Here is an 18,796-nt window from a genome sequence, read left to right on the forward strand (position 1 = left end):
GTTTTTCTCTGTATAAGCATTGCATTGCCTATACAGCTGGAGTTTCACTTACTGCCAGCCCATCCTTCACCAACAATCATGCCACGATCCAAATCACTGAGATCACATTTTTGTCCCGATTCTGATGGTTGATGTGAACATTAACTGAAGCTCCTGACCCATATCCGCATGATTTTATACACTGCACTGCTGCCACACGATTGGCTGATTAGATAATCGCATGGATGATTGTTGGTGCCAGACGGACTGGTTTAAATATTTCTGTAACTGCTGATCTCCTGTGATTTTCACACATAGCAGTCTCTAGAATTTTCTCAGAATGCTGCCAAAAACAAAAAACATCCAGTGAGCGGCAGTTCTGTGGACGGAAATGCCTTGTTGATGAGAGAGGTCAACAGAGAATGGCCAGACTGGTTCGAACTGACAAAGTCTACGGTAACTCAGATAACCACTCTGTATAATTGTGGTGAGAAGAATATCATCTCAGAATAATATCTGAGATGTGGGTTGGCACTGTTTTGGCAGCACGTGGGGGAGCTACACAATATTAGGCAGGTGGTTTTAATGTTGTGGCTGATCGGTGTAAAATGCAGCTACTGCAATGCAGGAAAGTTGTTGTATAATTGTAAGGTACTAGTGTAAAGTAGTTAAGAGTTGTGGAGAAGCCTCACTGCAGCTAAAATGCAATTTAAAAGGCTAGTTAAAAATAGATAAATCAATTCATTCAGAATATATTGATTTGTGCAGAGATATTGCGAAGAACTCCCTCCTAAGATGGCCTATCTTCATCTACTGGACATTTCTTGGGGTTTTTGATGCAATGGTCTTCTTCTTTGGTGCTTTCTTCCTTTTTGACAACACGACCTTCACCAGCAACGGACAGGTAATACAGTCACCGTCTAAACCAGTGTTTTCTTTTCAAATTTTGTCTGTGTGTGTTTTTTAATAGACTTCACCAGCTGTGTTGTTTTGCCTTTAGTTTGTTTTTCTCAATCAAATACAGCTATCACAGTGATTGAATGGGTGGCCGTTGCTTGTTTTTGGTAAAGTGGTTTCAATGCTTGTAAAGTACGTACTGCACATCATTTGTGGTTAACTGAGGTCTTGATCCAGCTTGCAAACATTAGTATGTCCTCCTTTGCGAAATGTTTGAAGTCATAACAGGTGCTCCTCCATTCATTTATGCAACACAGCATGCTGGGTTAATCAGTCAGACCAGACATCTTTCTCTGTGCCATTAAGTTAAATCATAGTAACCTTTTTGGATTGGTTTTTTACCTGTTTGATTTACTTTTTTCAGTTATAACATCCTAATTTTTTCTTTACTTTCTTGCTCCCCTGTCCCCTCCCTCCCTTTCCCTCTGATCTTTCGTTTTTCTCTCTCTTTCTGTATCTCTCCCTCTCTCTTTTCCTCCTATGCTCCTTCTTACCTCTCCCTTTTTTGGCTTTCTTTTCTTTCTCTTCCTTTCTTCAGCTAATGGCCACCAACACACAGATGGTAAGCCTGTCCCTATCTGTTTCTCATCCTATTTTTAGTTTTAATTTTACTGTTGCCCTCCTCCTCCTCCTCCTCACCTTAAACCCTCTCTCACTTACATAGTGTCTACTAACCGTTCACTACCATCGTAGCTCTCAAACAGTTCCGTAGGACATCCCAGTGTCCCCTGTTCCAAAGGACCAGTCACTGTAGGTATAGAGTAGGGACCCCCCCTCCCCCCATCCCCCGCATTCATCTTCCTATGTCTGTCATCTTGTGATCGAGTAGGAGTTTGTGTCCGTCCCCGTGTGTCACGTTGCGACTGTGTTTTTTGCAAAACACTCGAGTTGGAGAAGTGTTGTCATACTCATCCTCTTCGGCCTGTAGGATACACATCCATCCTCACATAACTCACTGCAAGGGCAAATGAGTGAACAAGAGAATATTATTACACTTTCTTTAGTTATAATAAGGAATGGAACATGTTGAAAGGAAGAGAATCTATTCAAACGTTTTAACTTTTAGTTACAAGTATTCTTTCAAAGAGGAATTTTGTAGGAACTGAACTGGAATTCTTAGAATAACTGATCTGGAATAGTTCACCTAAAAATGAAAGTTCTGCCATCATTTAATCACTTAAGTCTTTCCAAACCTCGATGACATTCTTTCATCCATTCACTAGACACAAAACAATCAATGTTGATTAATATATTGGTCAATACTTTCTAAATAATGAAAGTGAATGGGGACGTTGCCTTTTCTTGGAATATATACAGTATATTTGCTTTATATTCCACACTTTCAAAATTATTCAGTATTTATTTGAGAGGAACAAAGCAAAATTGACTAAAATCTCAAATCTAGTGTATGGTTTCAGAGGGTTTTGAATATAGTCAAGTCATATGGGCTACTTTTATGAAACTTTTGATGATGTTTTTTTGTCATTTTGTAGCTTGACAGCCCGAGTCCCCATTCACTGCCATTAAATGAAAAAGAGTTTCCAGTGCATTCTTAAACATTTCTCATTTTGTGTTCCATGTAAAAAATAAACCATCATAAGGGTTTGGATGAAATATATGATGGCATTTTAATTTTGGGGAATTTAATTTAATTATCAGATTGAGTACAAAACTGTAAAACTGTGCACTTCAGATTTGTATTTCTCTTTTTTTCAACTAAAATAGTGAGATTCACTTTAGCAAGATTCATTTTGCCAATATCCTTTTATATCATTTGCCCTTGACATGATTTTTTAACACTCAGTTTCATTTTGATTGCTCACCCAGGTAAGTTTAACACATTTCTTCAAAACCTGTTGACATCTGTTGAGTTCTCGTGCTTGTTTTTTAAAACTGGCAACTCGTCGACATTATATAGTTAACCAAAACCATTTGGTGCCATAGAGTCTTTGACCTAGTCGTGTTTTGTTATGGCTTGTTGACTTTTGTGATTCATGTTTTTAAAGGTAAATAGCCAGTGATTTTATAAAGAGCTCTCTTTCTGGAGTTGATGTTGTTTTGCATTGTGTCATTGACAATGCAGGCAGTCTTTGCAAATAGAGGAAAGGTCTAGAAAAGATATCCATTGTGTCTAAACTCAGCCGTTTGCCAGGACTGCAAACCATAAAGGAGCAAAAAACACAGGAGTTTTATTGAGACCGAATGGCAATGCTTAAACCATTATAACATTTTAAAGGACTATCTAAGCTCAATATTAATTTATGTGCCTTTTTATGGACAAAAATGTAAAATGGATGACACCACCAAGTCTTCAAGACATTGTTAATGATTTCCATAAAACAATTTTGGAAGATGCAGAGGCGCTTTCTTTTACAGCACTATGAAAATGATGATATAATGCTACAGTTCAGACATTTTTCTGGGTGTTTATTTACAGGAGATGTTTTAAGGAAATTTGATGAATGTCCTAAGCATGTATTTATATTAAGGCTGGGAAATTTAATGTGTTAATTTCTCCGATTAATAATTGACTGATTAACACGTTAAAAAATGAACACAATTATTGCAGTATGCATTTTTCCCCATTTCCTGTGGCTAAAATTGCCATATAAAAATTTCCAGGAGGTACATGCTCGACTCGACTGCACATCCTAGCACAGAAACTGATTGTGTGGAGCAGTGCACGCTTATTCATCACGTGCGGCGCATGTCCCAGGCATAATAAACATGGGAGCAGATTTACTGTACGTAGAATGGAGACTTCACCTTCAAGCGGTGAGCCAGGTGTGGAAGAGTTAAGGGCAAGCTGCCGTATTTCATCGCATCGCCTGAAAACACTCACTCCAGTGTCAAAAGCGAAACCGGGCGATAGAGACCCAGCGTGTGCACGAGAGACTGAATGTCAGCCAGAGAAAATAATAGATTTGAGATTTTAAACTTCAGCATTCAATATGCTTTAATTCTTTATGTATAATGTCTAATAATGCATTGGCAATGTACACAAGTTTATATTGCCAATAAAGCTTGATATGAATTTAACCTGCCCATTTGATCCTAAAATTAAAAAAGTAAATTGGAAAACAAGAATATTTTGACCATTGCAGCATGTCCATTGATTATATGGCATGTAAACATATACTTGTATCAAAGATTAATACCTGTAAAAATGTGTTTAATTAACTGTATCTGCAAAAAATGAACATTTTAACATTTAAAATTTAAAGAAGGCATATTTCTGCTAAAAGCACACTAGCATGTAAATGGCCTCAAAGCTAACAAACATATAAATTAACAAGCCACAGAGCTCCAGTTTAGATTGCATGGAGTCTTTAATGTTTTCTAAACACAGAATTCAGATGTTTTTTGTTTAAATTAGTCTACCTAGTGCTACTTAATTATTTCGGTCTGAGAGGTCTATTTGTCAGTGTTCAGCACAGTTAAAGGGAGGAAAACAGGCTTTATACTGACAGCATTAACATGCACAACCCTGTAGTGTATCAGGTTTGTAAAACTAAAAGGGTGAGCTGTGCACTAACACCCACTCAAGTGGCTTTTTACAGATCTGTGTCAATCTATTTTTGCCTTTTTCAATATTTCTCTGTTCCAGATGTTTGGAAATTGGACTTTTGGAACACTCGTTTTCACTATCATGGTGTTCACGGTCACGTTAAAGGTAAAACATCTGGACAACAACAACACACGCACACATAAACACATACACTCTAAAGCAGTTGTTCTTAACTGGTTGTGTTCAGGATGCAGATTTTACATTGGAAATCAAGTGGCGACCCAACATAGTACCAAAATTGTTTATTACAAAAGTGAACAAAAATGTCCTCAAAATCAAACACTGAGATGTGTTAATTTTGCCATGAACTGCATAAGCCCTACAATGTACAAAATATATGAGTTTTTGGTTTTTTCTCTTGAATTTCGATGGATTCATGCTCTCAGCAGCCAATAATTTACCATTCTTATGAATTTCTTAACATTTATCCTAAGAAATTGCATCATTTTTTTCTTAAAAAGACTTTTGTTAATCCGTCCCTGGGTTTCCAACCCACCAAATGCTCACCTAACAGGGAATGTTCCAACATCTTCACCTAATGAAGTTATTCCTATTCAATAAAAGTTCTCACAATATCAGGGAAAAAGTTCTTAGTGCAACATTGTTCGTATGTCCCTAAAACTAGATTTCTTTAAAAACAATTCTAAAGGCACGGTCACATTTACCTTTGCATGGAGAAATTCCGTGCGATCGTGAATTTCCTGTGATGCATTTCCGCTGTCGAAGAAATTTCCCCAGCATATTTCGCATGGAATTCAAGTTTGGTAAACTTTGACATGCGAATTAGCCGCTTTGACCAATAGGAAGTTGCTTGGTTTGGCAATGGCCTCTGTGTGGGCGATGCTTCATACACAGGTACTCTGAATATTTACATTGGACAAGGATATCATTTTAGCGCCAAGTTTCTACAGTATTTAACTTCACTAATTTAGAGTTTTAAGTGCAGCATTAAAAAGAGACTGCTTGGCAATAATTATTTTGCTGGTTTCACATGCTCGATATCCGCCTACACCTTCTTTGCCTGTGTAATTTCGTTGTGCAAAAATAAATGTGACCGTGCTTTGAGAGTGAAATATGATAAAGAAGTTACGTTTTCAGGGGCCTGGGTAGCTCAGCAAGTATTGACGCTGGCTACCACCCCTGGAGTCACGAGTTCGAATCCAGGGTGTGCTGAGTGACTCCAGCCAGGTCTCCTAAGCGACCAAATTGGCCCGGTTGCTAGGGAGGGTAAAGTCACATGGGGTAACCTCCTCGTGGTTGTGATTAGTGATCAGTGGGGCACATGGTAAATTGTGCATGGGTCGCAGAGAATAGCATGAGCCTCCATATGCTGGGAGTCTCCGCGGTGTCATGCACAACGAGCCACCTGATAAGATGCGTGGATTGACAGTCTCAGAAGCGGAGGCAACTGAGACTTGTCCTCTGCCACCCGGATTGAGGTGAGTAACCGTGCCACCACAAGGACCTACTAAGTAGTAGGAATTGGGCATTCCAAATTGGGGTGAAAAGGGGATAAAAACATTTTTTTTCTTTAAATGGGGGCCTGGGTAGCTCAGCGAGTAAAGACGCTGACTACCACCCCTGGAGTCACAAGTTCGAATCCAGGGTGTGCTGAGTGACTCCAGCCAGGTCTCCTAAGCAACCAAATTGGCCCGGTTGCTAGGTAGGGTACAGTCACATGGGGTAACCTCCTCGTGGTCGCTATAATGTGGTTCGCTCTCGGTGGGGCACGTGGTGAGTTGTGCGTGGATGCCGCTGAGAATAGCGTGAAGCCTCCATACGTGCTATGTCTCCATGGTAACGCACTCAACAAGCCACGTGATAAGATGCACAGATTGACGTCTCAGATGCAGCGGCAACTGAGGTTCGTCCTCCACCATCCAGATTGAGGTGAGTCACTACGTCAGCACGAGGACTTAGAGCGCATTGGGAATTGGGCATTCCAAATTGGGGAGAAAAAGGGGAGAGAAGAAAAAAAAAAGAAGTAACGTTTTCAGGAAAGGCAAATTAACCTTTAAATAACATTCTTCTTGCATTAAGAAAACTGGACATGTTTACAGGACCCACAACCACAATGTAACACTGGGTGAGAGCCACTGCTGTGAAGAACATCAGTATCTTGGCTCTTAACCTGCTGAATCTTCCCATCTCTCACTGTGTGTGTGTTTTAGCTTGCCCTGGACACACATTACTGGACGTGGATCAACCACTTTGTAATATGGGGGTCTCTGCTTTTCTATGTGATCTTCTCTCTCCTGTGGGGAGGCATCATTTGGTATGGTCTAATCTCGCAATTTAATGATCAACGGTGCATATTGTATGAAAACGTGACTGGTTTATTAATCTACAAATGCCTCCTCTTTGCTTTCTGTAAAAAACTTTTAGGCCTTTCCTGAACTATCAGAGGATGTACTATGTGTTCATGCAGATGTTGTCCAGTGGTCCCGCATGGCTCAGTATAATCCTGCTGATAATAGTCAGTCTTTTGCCTGATGTGGTGAAGAAAGTGTTATGTAGAGCTCTATGGCCAACAACCACAGAGAGAATACAGGTAAGAACTCATTTACAATAAAGTATCTGAATGTGCAGACTACTGTACTGATACAATTAGTTAACATGTAAGATGTCAAACATTTATAATATTTTATAATATTTCTGGGGGGGGTTTCTATATATCTATATCTATCTATCTATCTATCTATCTATCTATCTATATATATATCTATCTATCTATCTATCTATCTATCTATCTATCTATATATATATATATATATATATACATATTTTTTTTCTCACAATTTTTAAATTAAGATTAAAGTTTGAAAATGTCAAATTGTCTTGCATTACAAAATGTAACCCACAAATATATCATCATCATTTTTGCATACTGAATTAAAATGCAGCATTTTATTTACACCAATGCAAAACGTAAAACCTTAACTTACCTAAAACTGGTATTTGCCTTAGGAAACGCCAAATAATATTACAGTATATGCCATTGCCTCTGCCAGAATAAGCAGCTATTTAAAATAATTAATATTTTATATAAAACTACTGTATGTATAATTTTTTATATAATTGTCAATCTGAAGCAGGTAAATGTTTGTATTGTTTTTTGTTTTGTTTTGTTTTGTTTTTTTTGATAATGGGTAAAAATTGGTCTTTAGACTTACACTTGCATCGGATTGGTTCCCAGTATGCTTGATGTAAGTCAGTTCTGTGTGCAGTTCATGATTCCCTTCATTGTAGATTCTTCATTACATTGGATGTAATGAAGGTTTTGAGCCATTAGATTACTGTTTGGATTTGTCGACTCATTGTGATACTTTGTATTTGTTACAAAACACATGGTATGTCAGCATACTATGTCAAGAAAAATTTCTGAAAGAAATTTAAAGTATGTGTATGTGTGACGAACTGCCTTACCACTGGCTTAACCTGTGTGTTCCTTTTCCTCTCACTAACCTCCCCTATTAAACTGTAGAATATTCCTGAGCTGTAATTTTATCTTTACATTAAGCTCAAACTGTAAATTCAATAATACAATGTAATATGAAAGCCAACATGAAACGCTGTTTGCAACCAATTTTACTTCTATAATGTGAAGTATTTCCAATCGAAATTGAAAGCGGTATTTAATAAGAAAATATGTAGGGCGAGACTTATTCATTAGGGATTATATCCATTGGAAATTAATTAGATGGTGAAAAGTAGGTGATTGAAGAGTACAGGCCGAAATATAACCTGCACAAATGCATGAATGCATTTCTACCTTTGCAAGCTTGATTTTATGCATTGTTGTGTTCCACTATGTGACAGAGCGCAATTCATAACACAACTTAAGCATGCGTTGCATACTGAATTTGTTATTATTCAGGAAAACGTTGCTCTGAAAACTCAACGTAGTCTGCTATAGCGCCCCATGTGGTAACACTGAGTTTTCAGAGCAACGTTTTCCTGAATAATAACAAATCCAGTTTTATGACATGGATTTTGAAAATAACTCTATAGCCCCCTTGAGTCCTGCTGTTTATTACAGTGACGCAAGCGCACACGTCAAGCATGTTTAACCAAACTGTGCGTTGTCAGTGCTCGCATTTGTGTACACATGCTTGCGAAAAGTATATTTCTGGCCTAAGTTGGATTCGTGGAAAGGAGTGTTGTTTTGGTAAAACGTCCACTGATGAATCGTACACAATAAGACCAAGAACAGTATTAATAAAGTAAAGGGGTCAGTTTTGATTTCACATTCACTTTAAATGTTAAAGTAAATAAATTAAGAGCTAACACTCAGACCATGTCTACACTAATACGTTTTCATTTGAAAAGCATTTTTTTTTCACTACGTTTTGGCCTTCCATCCACACTGAGATGCCGTTTTTGATAGCGAAAACTGAGCTTTTTGAAAATGCTCTCCCAAGTGAATATATTTAAAAACGCTGTCTTCGCATTTGTAGTGTGGACAGGGAAAACAGAGATAAATGTGTTGTCATGAGACGCAGCCATGTGATCCATTTAACCCAAAACATTCAAGATGGCTGCCCATGTTGTAGCAGTGTTGTTGTGCCTGATATTCACTTTAATAGTGTTGTTAAAGATAAATGTTACTTTGTACAACCTTCACAATGTATTCCTTCAAAGGCTAGTTGAGGATAATTGTGTTTCAGACCGTACGTGGAACGGCGATTTTTCGCATGCACAGTAAGGAGATTTCAGAGTTTTCACACGTTTTAGTGTGGACAAACAACTTTTAGAAAATGCTTGAAAACGGCAGTGTGGATGGAGAGCTTTTCAAATACGCCATTTTCAAATGTATCCAGATTAATGTGGACGTTGCCTTAGAATTCCATAAGCTTTAAAGCTATAGAAAGCTGTTGAAGTTCCATTATTAATATCTTTGCTATCAGGCTGTTAACCTTTCTAAACCCTGTCTTTTTATTCCTCTATCTCCCTCTTTCTCTCCACTTTTCCTCTGATGCTTGGCCTTGATCCTTGACCTGTCCGCTTCCCTCTGTGTTTAACCCTTGACCTGTGACCCGTGGTAACGGCAGACAAAGCGGCAGTGTCTAACTGCCGAGCAGTCCACCATCTTTATGCTTTCTCAAACCTCCAGCAGTGTCAGTTTCTGAACTGAGCAGGAGGTGAAACTTTACACACTCTCTCTCTCTCTCTCTGCATGTTTATGTGTGTGTCAGTAAGTGATTAAGACACAACAGCGTAATTAATATTTTTCTTTACACATAAGAAATGACAGGACCTACGGTACCTCAGCATGCCAGTAACAGCTCTTGTAGTACTCTGTTGTGTCTCTGTACATGTTCTAAGCCTTACATGTTTGCATGCATAAATCCCTGAGTTCAAACCAGTCTAAACTGGTTTGATGGTCTTAGCTGGTTTTGTTGGTCTCCCAGCCGGCCCATCTGTAGAGTGCCCAAAACAGACCACCAAATCAGCTTAGGCTGGTTTAAGCTTTTGTTTCAGTGGGACGTGTATGTATATATCTGCAAGTGTATTTTATGTTGATGATATGACATTGTGTACTTAATTTTGGAAATTCAGTTCATTTTTTCATTAAATTAATTGCTGTCCTTTTTTCCCTTTAGTTCAGTCAAGAGATTCTATAATTATTTTGACTATGAAAAGATACTGCACATTGGTCTCCTATGCCATATTTGAGTTTGTTTATGTGTGATATTTCACAGAGGATGAGGGCTGACAGGATCTTTGAAAGGGTTGAAATACACAGTCAGGATTCTCTTCTAGATGGGGTTCAGAACACCTCTGAGGCCTAGCAGCTCGATGGTAAAGAGTATGTTGAGTTCTAGACTAAAGCCAGAAAGAACTAATCCAATCTCTACTCAACTGGAGTTCTCAGATGAAGTTTGCTGTTCTATAATTGAGGTGATCTGAGAATTCTAGAATCCCAGTGAAAGAGCTTTGGTGCACCTGTGTGGGTCTGTTGCTTGGTGTGAAACCTCCAGACTGATTTGGTGTGGTTTTTAAGCTTCAGAATTAAGCCATTGTGTGTTTGGGTTGTGGTTTGGGGTGTGGAACATGTGAAGCTAACAGGTCAAAGGGACAGTATATACACAAGTATATACACACAAACACAATCACACATCATTCTGTATAAACATCTAACACTCTGACATGCATGAATATCTTGCTTCTCTTGATTCTGTCTCTCATATTGTGGCTGAATAAGTGAAAATATTGTAACATTTCTTAATGCCATTCAGTTTTGATTCTGTCCTAGAAGATGCTTATGACCATTTCTGCTACTGTAAAACATGCACAGGACCCTCTATTACATTTGATGCTGTTTTAATAAGGCATCACATTTACTAATCAAATTACTAACTTACTGTATTAAGACACAATTTAAGGAAATAGTTCACCCCAAAATAAAAATTATTTCATTATTTACTCACCCTCATATTGTTTCAAACCCTATGACTCTTTTTTTCTGCAGAACACAAAAGGATATAGTTGTGATCATGATTTCCATACAGTAGCATTTAATAGATTTGTGTGCCATATTCCATATGATCACTTTGCATGATGACCAGACTTAAATTTAAGTCATTATTCATTCTCAAAGTCATTGATCAACTAATGTAAACCGAGCCAAAATCAAATTAAGCGAAACATCAGTAACATCAAACCTCACTGGTTCTCGTGTCATGACATCATCATGTTTGGTCGTTAGACACGCAACAACTAATCAGGTTTGATATTATTGATGTGTCACCATATTTGATATGGGCTCTCTATATATTAGTTGATCAATGATTTGAGAGTGATTTTTGAGTTTGAACGACTTAAATTTCGGTCGGTTCATCATACAAAGTGAAGGTATGCCTTCAGAAGACTCGGGATATGATGCACGAGTCGCATGGACTACTTTTGGGTCCTTGTATAAACTTAAACTGTTATTGTATGGAAATCAGCGATCGCTTCTTTATTTAACATATCGCCTTTTGTGTACTGCAGAAGAAACAGTCATATGGGTTTGTGATGACCATATTGGGTGTAAATAAGAGGGTGAACTATTCATTCAAGGACTCCATTTTCAGACTTATAATGTAAAGTAATTTTAACCTTGACCCACCATTGAAGTCAAAACACTCTTGCTAATTTTCTCAAACCAGTTCATCTTGGAGCTTCCATTTAAATAGATAGTTCACCCATTTACTCACCTTAATGCCATCCCAGATGTGTATGATTTTTTTTCTTCTGCTGAACAGACACAAAGATTTTTAGAGGAATATTTCAGCTCTTTAGGTCCATAAAATGCAAGTGAATAGTGGCCACACCATTGAAGCTCCAAAAAGCAGATTAAAGCAGCATAAAAGTAATCCATGCCAGACTCAGTTGGTTAAATCCATGTCTTCAGAAGCAATATGATAGGTGTGGGTGAGAAACAGATCAATATTTAAGTCCTTTATTTACTAATAATCTCCACTTTTACTTTCACCTTCACATTCTTCTTCTTTTGATTTTGGCAATTTGCATTCCTTTGGGCAAGGAGGAGAATTTATAGTAAAAAAGGACATCAGTATTGATCTGTTTCTCACCCACACCTATCATATCACTTCAGAAGATATAGATTTAACCACAGTCTTATGGATTACTTTTATTCTGCCTTTATGTGCTTTTTGGAGCTTCAAAGTTCTGGCCACCATTCACTTGCATTGTATTGACCTACAGAGCTGAAATATTCAACAAAAAATCTTCGTTTGTGTTCAGCAGAAGAAAAAATGTCATACACATCTGGGATGGCATGAGGGTGATTAAATGGTGAAAGAATTTTCATTTTTAGGTGAACTATCTCTTTAACCTTTTTAAATCTCTCTAACGGCCTCTCAGTCAGTCCATCTCTATTTGAAGAAGATATTTTGCTTACTCTGAAGTGATCAAAAGTGCATTTTCTAGGACTGAGTTCTCTCACACACTCTTTTGCAAGTGCATGTGTTAAACATTGGTTGTCATTTCGTATCAAGTGTGATATTTTGTTCTTGTTTGCACTGCTTCTTGCTGGGGCTTTGGAAATGTGTTGTTTCAGCTGCATTTTGTGACATGTTGATGTCCGATGTCTGCACTTACAGTATATGCCTGTATTTCAATGTATTTTTCATTCTTTTCTCCAGAATGCTGATAGACTATATAAGGGCCACCTGTCAGAGTTCACCCCCCTGTCCTCCCTCCACGCTCCACCTGCACGGAAACACGACAGACATGGCAACGAGAGCCAGAACCACGCCCACCACAGGTCTGACTTCTCCCCTTCCAAAAAACTAATGTGCACCTACTGGGGGGGCAGGCCTGACTACTGCACCTTCAACTCCTATCTCCGAATTGGGGAAAACCCAAGAATTTCCAGGGCAGCTTACGCTAACAGTTCACCAGGGCCTGAGACCTCTGTTTGATGGTTTAAAAAAAAAAAAAACATTTGAATCTGGTTTAGTCTATACTAGATTTCTGATTTTGGCCCAGATTATCCCAAATTCAAGACTGGGATTATATCTAGACCCATCTTGACTTCTTATCCATGTCATTATCTTAAACAAAAGCACTGAAATGCACACTTATGGTGTCTATTTACTGTACACACATGGGTGATAGTGATGCTGTGTGTAATTTGTGGGATAGAGGAGGGCCAAACAGAATTGCCTACATCAACTGCAAGTGTGGCATACTGTGCTAAGCAGCCTTGGGATCTATTTACCTTGTTCTCTTTATGTAGAGTGTGTGGATATTTAAACGTGAGAGTGTGTTCCCTTTACACTGTGGTTTGTGCGTGTTTGTGTGTTAGTTCGCTCACACCCTCTTGTAATCCTTCATGTGAAAAATTACTTGAAACAACTACACTGGACAGTAGTAGCACAATCCTTCCCTTATCAAGCACTGATACAATATGTCTGAATTTCAACATGTGGATGAAAAAATGGCCTTGGATGCTCTTAAAACTGACTGTCCTGTTTTTTCTTTTCTCTTTTTTTCTCTCGTTTCCCTTCCCTTTTTTCCTGTGCTCCTTCTCTTTTCTCGTCCTACTTTTTTTAAATTTTTTTTATAGAACTAACTGGTGTTGCTTTTGTGCAAACCTGTTATCGAGGAACACTCCATAGGCTGCAATTATCTTAGTCCGATTGCATTGTAAGTGTCTAAATTTAGCCAGTTCTGTTGCTGCACTATACTAGAGCGACATAGGTGTGTGTACCATGGGTGTTTGCATAGGCATTTGTTAGAACTACAAGAAGACATGTTGTAAATGGACTGTCATTATATTCCACTTTTTAACTTTAAGAATGGTGGAAATTATACATTGTGACATTACTCACATTCTACGGTTCAGAAGTACTAAAACCATTAACTAAGGCCACGTCCACGCTAATATGTTTTCTTTTTAAAAAAGCATTGATTTCGCCACATTTACGGCTCTCATCCACACTAGAATGCAGTTTCAGAACGCTCTCCATTACTGTGTACTTTGGAAAACGGTGAAACCTAAAACCTAAAAAAATGGGTTTTCAAACGAAAACAGATTAGTGTGGACTTGGCCTATGGGGCCATTCAGACTGAATGTGTTTTTGTGTTAAAAAAAAGCTAAAACATAACAAATAAAAAAAAAGGCAAAATACTTGAAAAACATTGAGACACAGCGAAACGGCCAAAAATGTCCGTCTAGCACATTTACTTCGAAAAACAGCGTATAAGAAGGCAAAAACGTGCTCCGTGTGAATGGCCCCTTGTTAAAGTTGATGGCAACCAGTTACTCTGTCTTAGCTGCTTGACGATTTGCTTTAAAATTCTACAACCCCCTAATCAAATATTCCTTTAGCCTAGTTTTCTAGTATAGTATCAGAAATATAATGCTAAAGGCTACGTTAGCACAACTAGCGACCTTAACATAACTGTTCTGCCTTAATACAGTGTTTCCCATCTTGTGCACCGCAGTTTGGAACCAAAGGTTGTAAACAAAGTGAAATACAGAGTATATTAATGTGTGTTAGTTGCCTTATGCTGAAAGAAAATTGGAGGGAAAGTATTTGATGGCATAAGAAGAATCACACCATATTGCCTTAAGTTGACGTTGCACCAGCTGAGGATGTAGACAGATAAAAGTAGTACTCGACATCTTCCAGTGCAAGCAAAACAACCCAGGGCTCCTAAAAAAACATTGTACAGCTTGCATCGTAGCAGACAAAGATGTCAGAAAGTGACATTTGACATTTCCATTGGTCCAAATGTCTATATAGGCTCACAAAAGTACAGACGAACTTCTGTGTCTGTGTATTTTCATGATTGTACTGTAACATCCTATTTGGCTGTTCCCAAAGTGTTTTGTCTGTAATTCTTGGAGCCCTGTGCTGCGTTGCTTGCATCATTTCTTTGTTGCACATTACTATTTCATCATCGTCTGATTTAAGTCAGATGTAATTAGACCGTGCTACTGTTCACAAACAAGTCATTAAACTTACAGCCTAAGCAAGGTCAGCATCACAGATGGCCTCTCTTCACTGTCCTGTGCACTCTGTTTGGAGAAATGCCTCCTTTCTAGTTGCATAGAAAATTAGCTTTTTAAAATGTATCCAGAGAACGTGCCTCACAACTTATGACTTACCTGTTTAATAAGATAACATTCTCATGATTGCTATTTCATCTGTCCATTATGTTAAGTCACATTCATGTGAATTCAAACTGAATTTGAATTGAAATCCAATGTGAAAGTAGTTCTAAGTCATGACTTAAATATTTAATATGATAATGTTCTCATAAAAACAGTCCAAAAATTTAGATTTGATTACACATAGTTCAGGTTGATCTCTGTCCAGTATATTAATTCACTTTCACACTAATTCCAACTGAATTTGAATTGAAATCCAGTGTGAAAGCAGTTCAATGTAGTGACTTAACTGTTTAATAAGATAACATTTCCATTAAAAGTATTATATCAGTGGATTGCTTTTTTACCCTTTGATCGGTTCGTTCTCTGTCCAGTAAATTAATTCACGTTCACACTAATTTAGACTGAAACTGAATTGAAATCCAATGTGATAGTAGTTTAGTGTCATGACTCATCTGTTTAATAAGGTAATATTCTCCAAAAAAAAAAAAAAAAAAAAATTGCTCTTTCATGACCTATAGTTCAGTTTCATCTCTGTTTAGTATATTCATTCACATTCACACTAATTCAGACTGAAACTGAATTGAAATCCAATGCGATAGTAGTTCAGTCACGACTCGCCTGTTTAATAAATTAACATTCTCTTTAAAAACAGTCAAAAAATGGCTGTTTCACGACCTTTAGTTCAGTTTCATCTCTATCTAGTATATTCATTCATGTTCACACTAATTCAAACATAATCTGAATTGAAATCCAATGCGAAAGTAGTTTGGTGTCATGGCTTACCTGTTTAATATAGCATTCTCATAAAAAAAAAAAAATAAAAAAAAAATGATATTTGACTACTCTTATCTCTTTTCCATCTCTGTCCAGTATATTAATTCACATTCAGACTAATTGAAATCCAATTTGAATTTAAATTCAAAGTGAAAGTAATTCAGTATAACGACTTAACCATTTAATATAATATTCTCATCAAAATGTCAGAAAATTTCTATTTAATTACCAATAATTCAGTTTTATCCCTGTTCATTATATTAATTTGCATTCACACTAATTCAAATTGAATCTGAATTGAAATTTAATATGAAAGCAGTTCAGTGTAAAGACAAAATGACCACTCAGAAGTTTGTCTGCGTGTCTTTTCCCTGCTATCCTTCACATTCCATGCCTGTTTTATCTTTGTCTCTGTTTTCTGGAATGTAGTGTATCTTTCCTGGAGCTGTGTTCTTTCATCTCATCTCCACCTCTTTCCTCGCATGTGTTTCCTCATCCATCATTCACTTCTCATGTGGCCAATCACCCCTTTCACCGTTTTAACCATCATCTATGTTAGAGTCAGGGTACAGTGAGAGATAAAAAGAGTAGGTGATGTGGAAGACTATCAAGCTCACTGGTTTGATAGGTACTCCAAGCTTCTTGTTGGTAGGTGCCTTCTGGTGCTTTTTAAGCTCAGTGTATGTTAATGTGTTCGGTTCAGTGAAGTGTCGATTTCTGGGAAACTCCAGCATGCACATACATATGTTGCCTGTCAGTTGGCCTACAACAGAGAATGTCTGATTATAGAATGGTGTTATGGGTATAGCTGGTTTGTTAAGGGGTGTAAGAGTCATTTATTTTGGGGGTTAATGCGATTTAATGTCAATAAAAAGTCACAGTCAGAATAGTAACAATGGAATGTCCTTTTTCATGCACACATTAAATCTAAATATTGAATATATTAATGAGTATATGGATGTCAAGGTTTACAAAGGGCGAGTGAATGAGTGAATAACAAAATTATCTAACATTTTCACTGAATAATTTCATTTCTGGTTCAAACGTGTATTATTTTACTCATACGAATGTAAAATCTGTAAGTCAAAGTCAAAAACTGTTTAATTGATTATCATTGTCTGAATATTTGCATGTTCTTCGATGCCGTAGTAATGGACCAACCACTGAGCTTTATGAAGTGTTCTCATGTCATATTTTAATTTATAAATCACTTTAATAACTTCTGTTAAAGTGTCTCTGTGTCCAGTTCAAGTCACGTGACGCTCATCAACGATTCAAAGAACTAATCAATGCTGGCAAATCGTTGATTAAATGTTGATTTAACGTTCATTTCAGTCTGTCACTGTATTTATATTTTTGTTTTGCATTCTGCTGTATTTCTTACCACTTTTTCCACTATGCAGTTGCTCAACAGCTCTCTCTGGCTTACTGAATGTAGTAACAAAACAAGTAAAAAGCCACTGTTGTGCACTACACAAATTGCATAGCGTTTATTATGTAGCCGTGAATGACAGCTACAAACTACCATAGCTCAAAGAAGTTTATTCTAGAACAAATGGCCCCTTCACTTTTTCTTGTTTCTGTGTGTTTCTGACAAACTATTGTTTTGAATCAGAACTATTTTTTGTAATGTAGGAATCATTTTATCTCTAAACGCTGGCTGCCTCAGGGGTGCGTTCAGGCACTGGCAAACACTGTATTCTGTCTATGTGAAAAAGGTTGTATCAAATAGGTATTTTGTATATCTTGTGAAAATGTCTTTTTGCTACTTTTGTATCTAGAGGATGAAGAGAACTGCTTACTGTTATAGAGTTAGAATGTTACTGTTGAGTTTTAAAACAACCAAAAGATCAGTGGAGAAATCAGTTGCAGTTAAAATGAAATTTTGAAAAATAGCTTTAACAGTCCGTTGGTTTGTTTGTTTGAATGGTTTTAAACATGTGGTACTGTACAGGTTTTAAGATGACATGTGCATGTTCATTGCTCACACTGAAACTAGGAAGGCAAATGAAATACAGTCTTGTTTTAAAAGCAGGTGTGACCAAATATTTGATTAGATGCTATAATTGAAGGCTGTACTGCCTATAGTGGGGCTTAATCTGTGCCACGCTATTCAGATTAACACAATACCTTTTGCTTTATTTCATCTGCACAAAGTGTGATGTTGCTCATCAATTTATTAAATATATGTATACTACTGTACACTTTACAGCTTATACATAAAAATATTCATGTACAGTTTGGGCTCTTTTTGTATAACATTTTTAAAAGGTTGATATCTGTAGATATGTTTTTTTTTTCTGTAGCTATTAACAGCAAGACAAGAACATTTGCTTGTAATAAAGAAATTTAAATGTTTGAAAGTCTTGTGCCTTTCTTTGTTTTCCAATTCTTTATAATATAAAACTAATAATATACACATACAATTTATTGTATATATTTGTATCTATATAGTTGTGTCTCTACCCTGCACAATGCCACCAGTGCAAAAAAAAAAAAAAAAGATCCAGGACGAGCCCCCAATAATATACTTACATAGAATAATACAATATTACCATTAGAACAACTGCATTTTGGAAGTTACTAAGGTTTGTCCCTTAAAACTCCATTTATTTAAGTTTGAAAATAGTTGACTGGGCTTGTCTTGTAGTAATAATAATAAAGAAGAAAAGCATGTAACGGGGTAAAGGTATATTATGACCAAAAGGTGGCAGCAAATGGTAACATATTAAGGATACCTGAACCTAGTCAGCTTCTCAGTGATATAATGATTATGAATTATTAGAGTTTTGAATGTAAGAATATCTAACCTAGACAAATATAATTTAAGGTTTGAATAAAGGTTGTTAATAAATACAGGGAAGATAATATAATCCATTTAGCAGATT

General features: G+C 37.1%; 1 protein-coding gene across 4 annotated transcripts in view; it reads left to right on the plus strand.

The window, feature by feature from the left end:
• Positions 1-18,271, plus strand: part of atp11a (ATPase phospholipid transporting 11A) — a 109,033-nt gene extending 90,762 nt beyond the window's left edge. For 2 of the 4 annotated variants that reach the window (XM_051703802.1, XM_051703804.1), the window contains 6 exons: positions 748-883; positions 1,475-1,498; positions 4,544-4,609; positions 6,676-6,779; positions 6,890-7,055; positions 12,655-18,271. In XM_051703802.1, coding sequence (XP_051559762.1) covers positions 748-883; positions 1,475-1,498; positions 4,544-4,609; positions 6,676-6,779; positions 6,890-7,055; positions 12,655-12,933 — 775 coding nt within the window. In that variant the 3' untranslated portion in view covers positions 12,934-18,271. The remainder of the gene's footprint in view (positions 1-747; positions 884-1,474; positions 1,499-4,543; positions 4,610-6,675; positions 6,780-6,889; positions 7,056-12,654) is intronic. The other 2 variants (XM_051703805.1, XM_051703803.1) reach the window with 2 other exon arrangements.
• Positions 18,272-18,796: the final 525 nt, after the last annotated feature.

This window comes from Myxocyprinus asiaticus, chromosome 7 (assembly GCF_019703515.2).
Source record: "Myxocyprinus asiaticus isolate MX2 ecotype Aquarium Trade chromosome 7, UBuf_Myxa_2, whole genome shotgun sequence".
In the NCBI taxonomy this organism is placed as follows: domain Eukaryota; kingdom Metazoa; phylum Chordata; class Actinopteri; order Cypriniformes; family Catostomidae; genus Myxocyprinus; species Myxocyprinus asiaticus.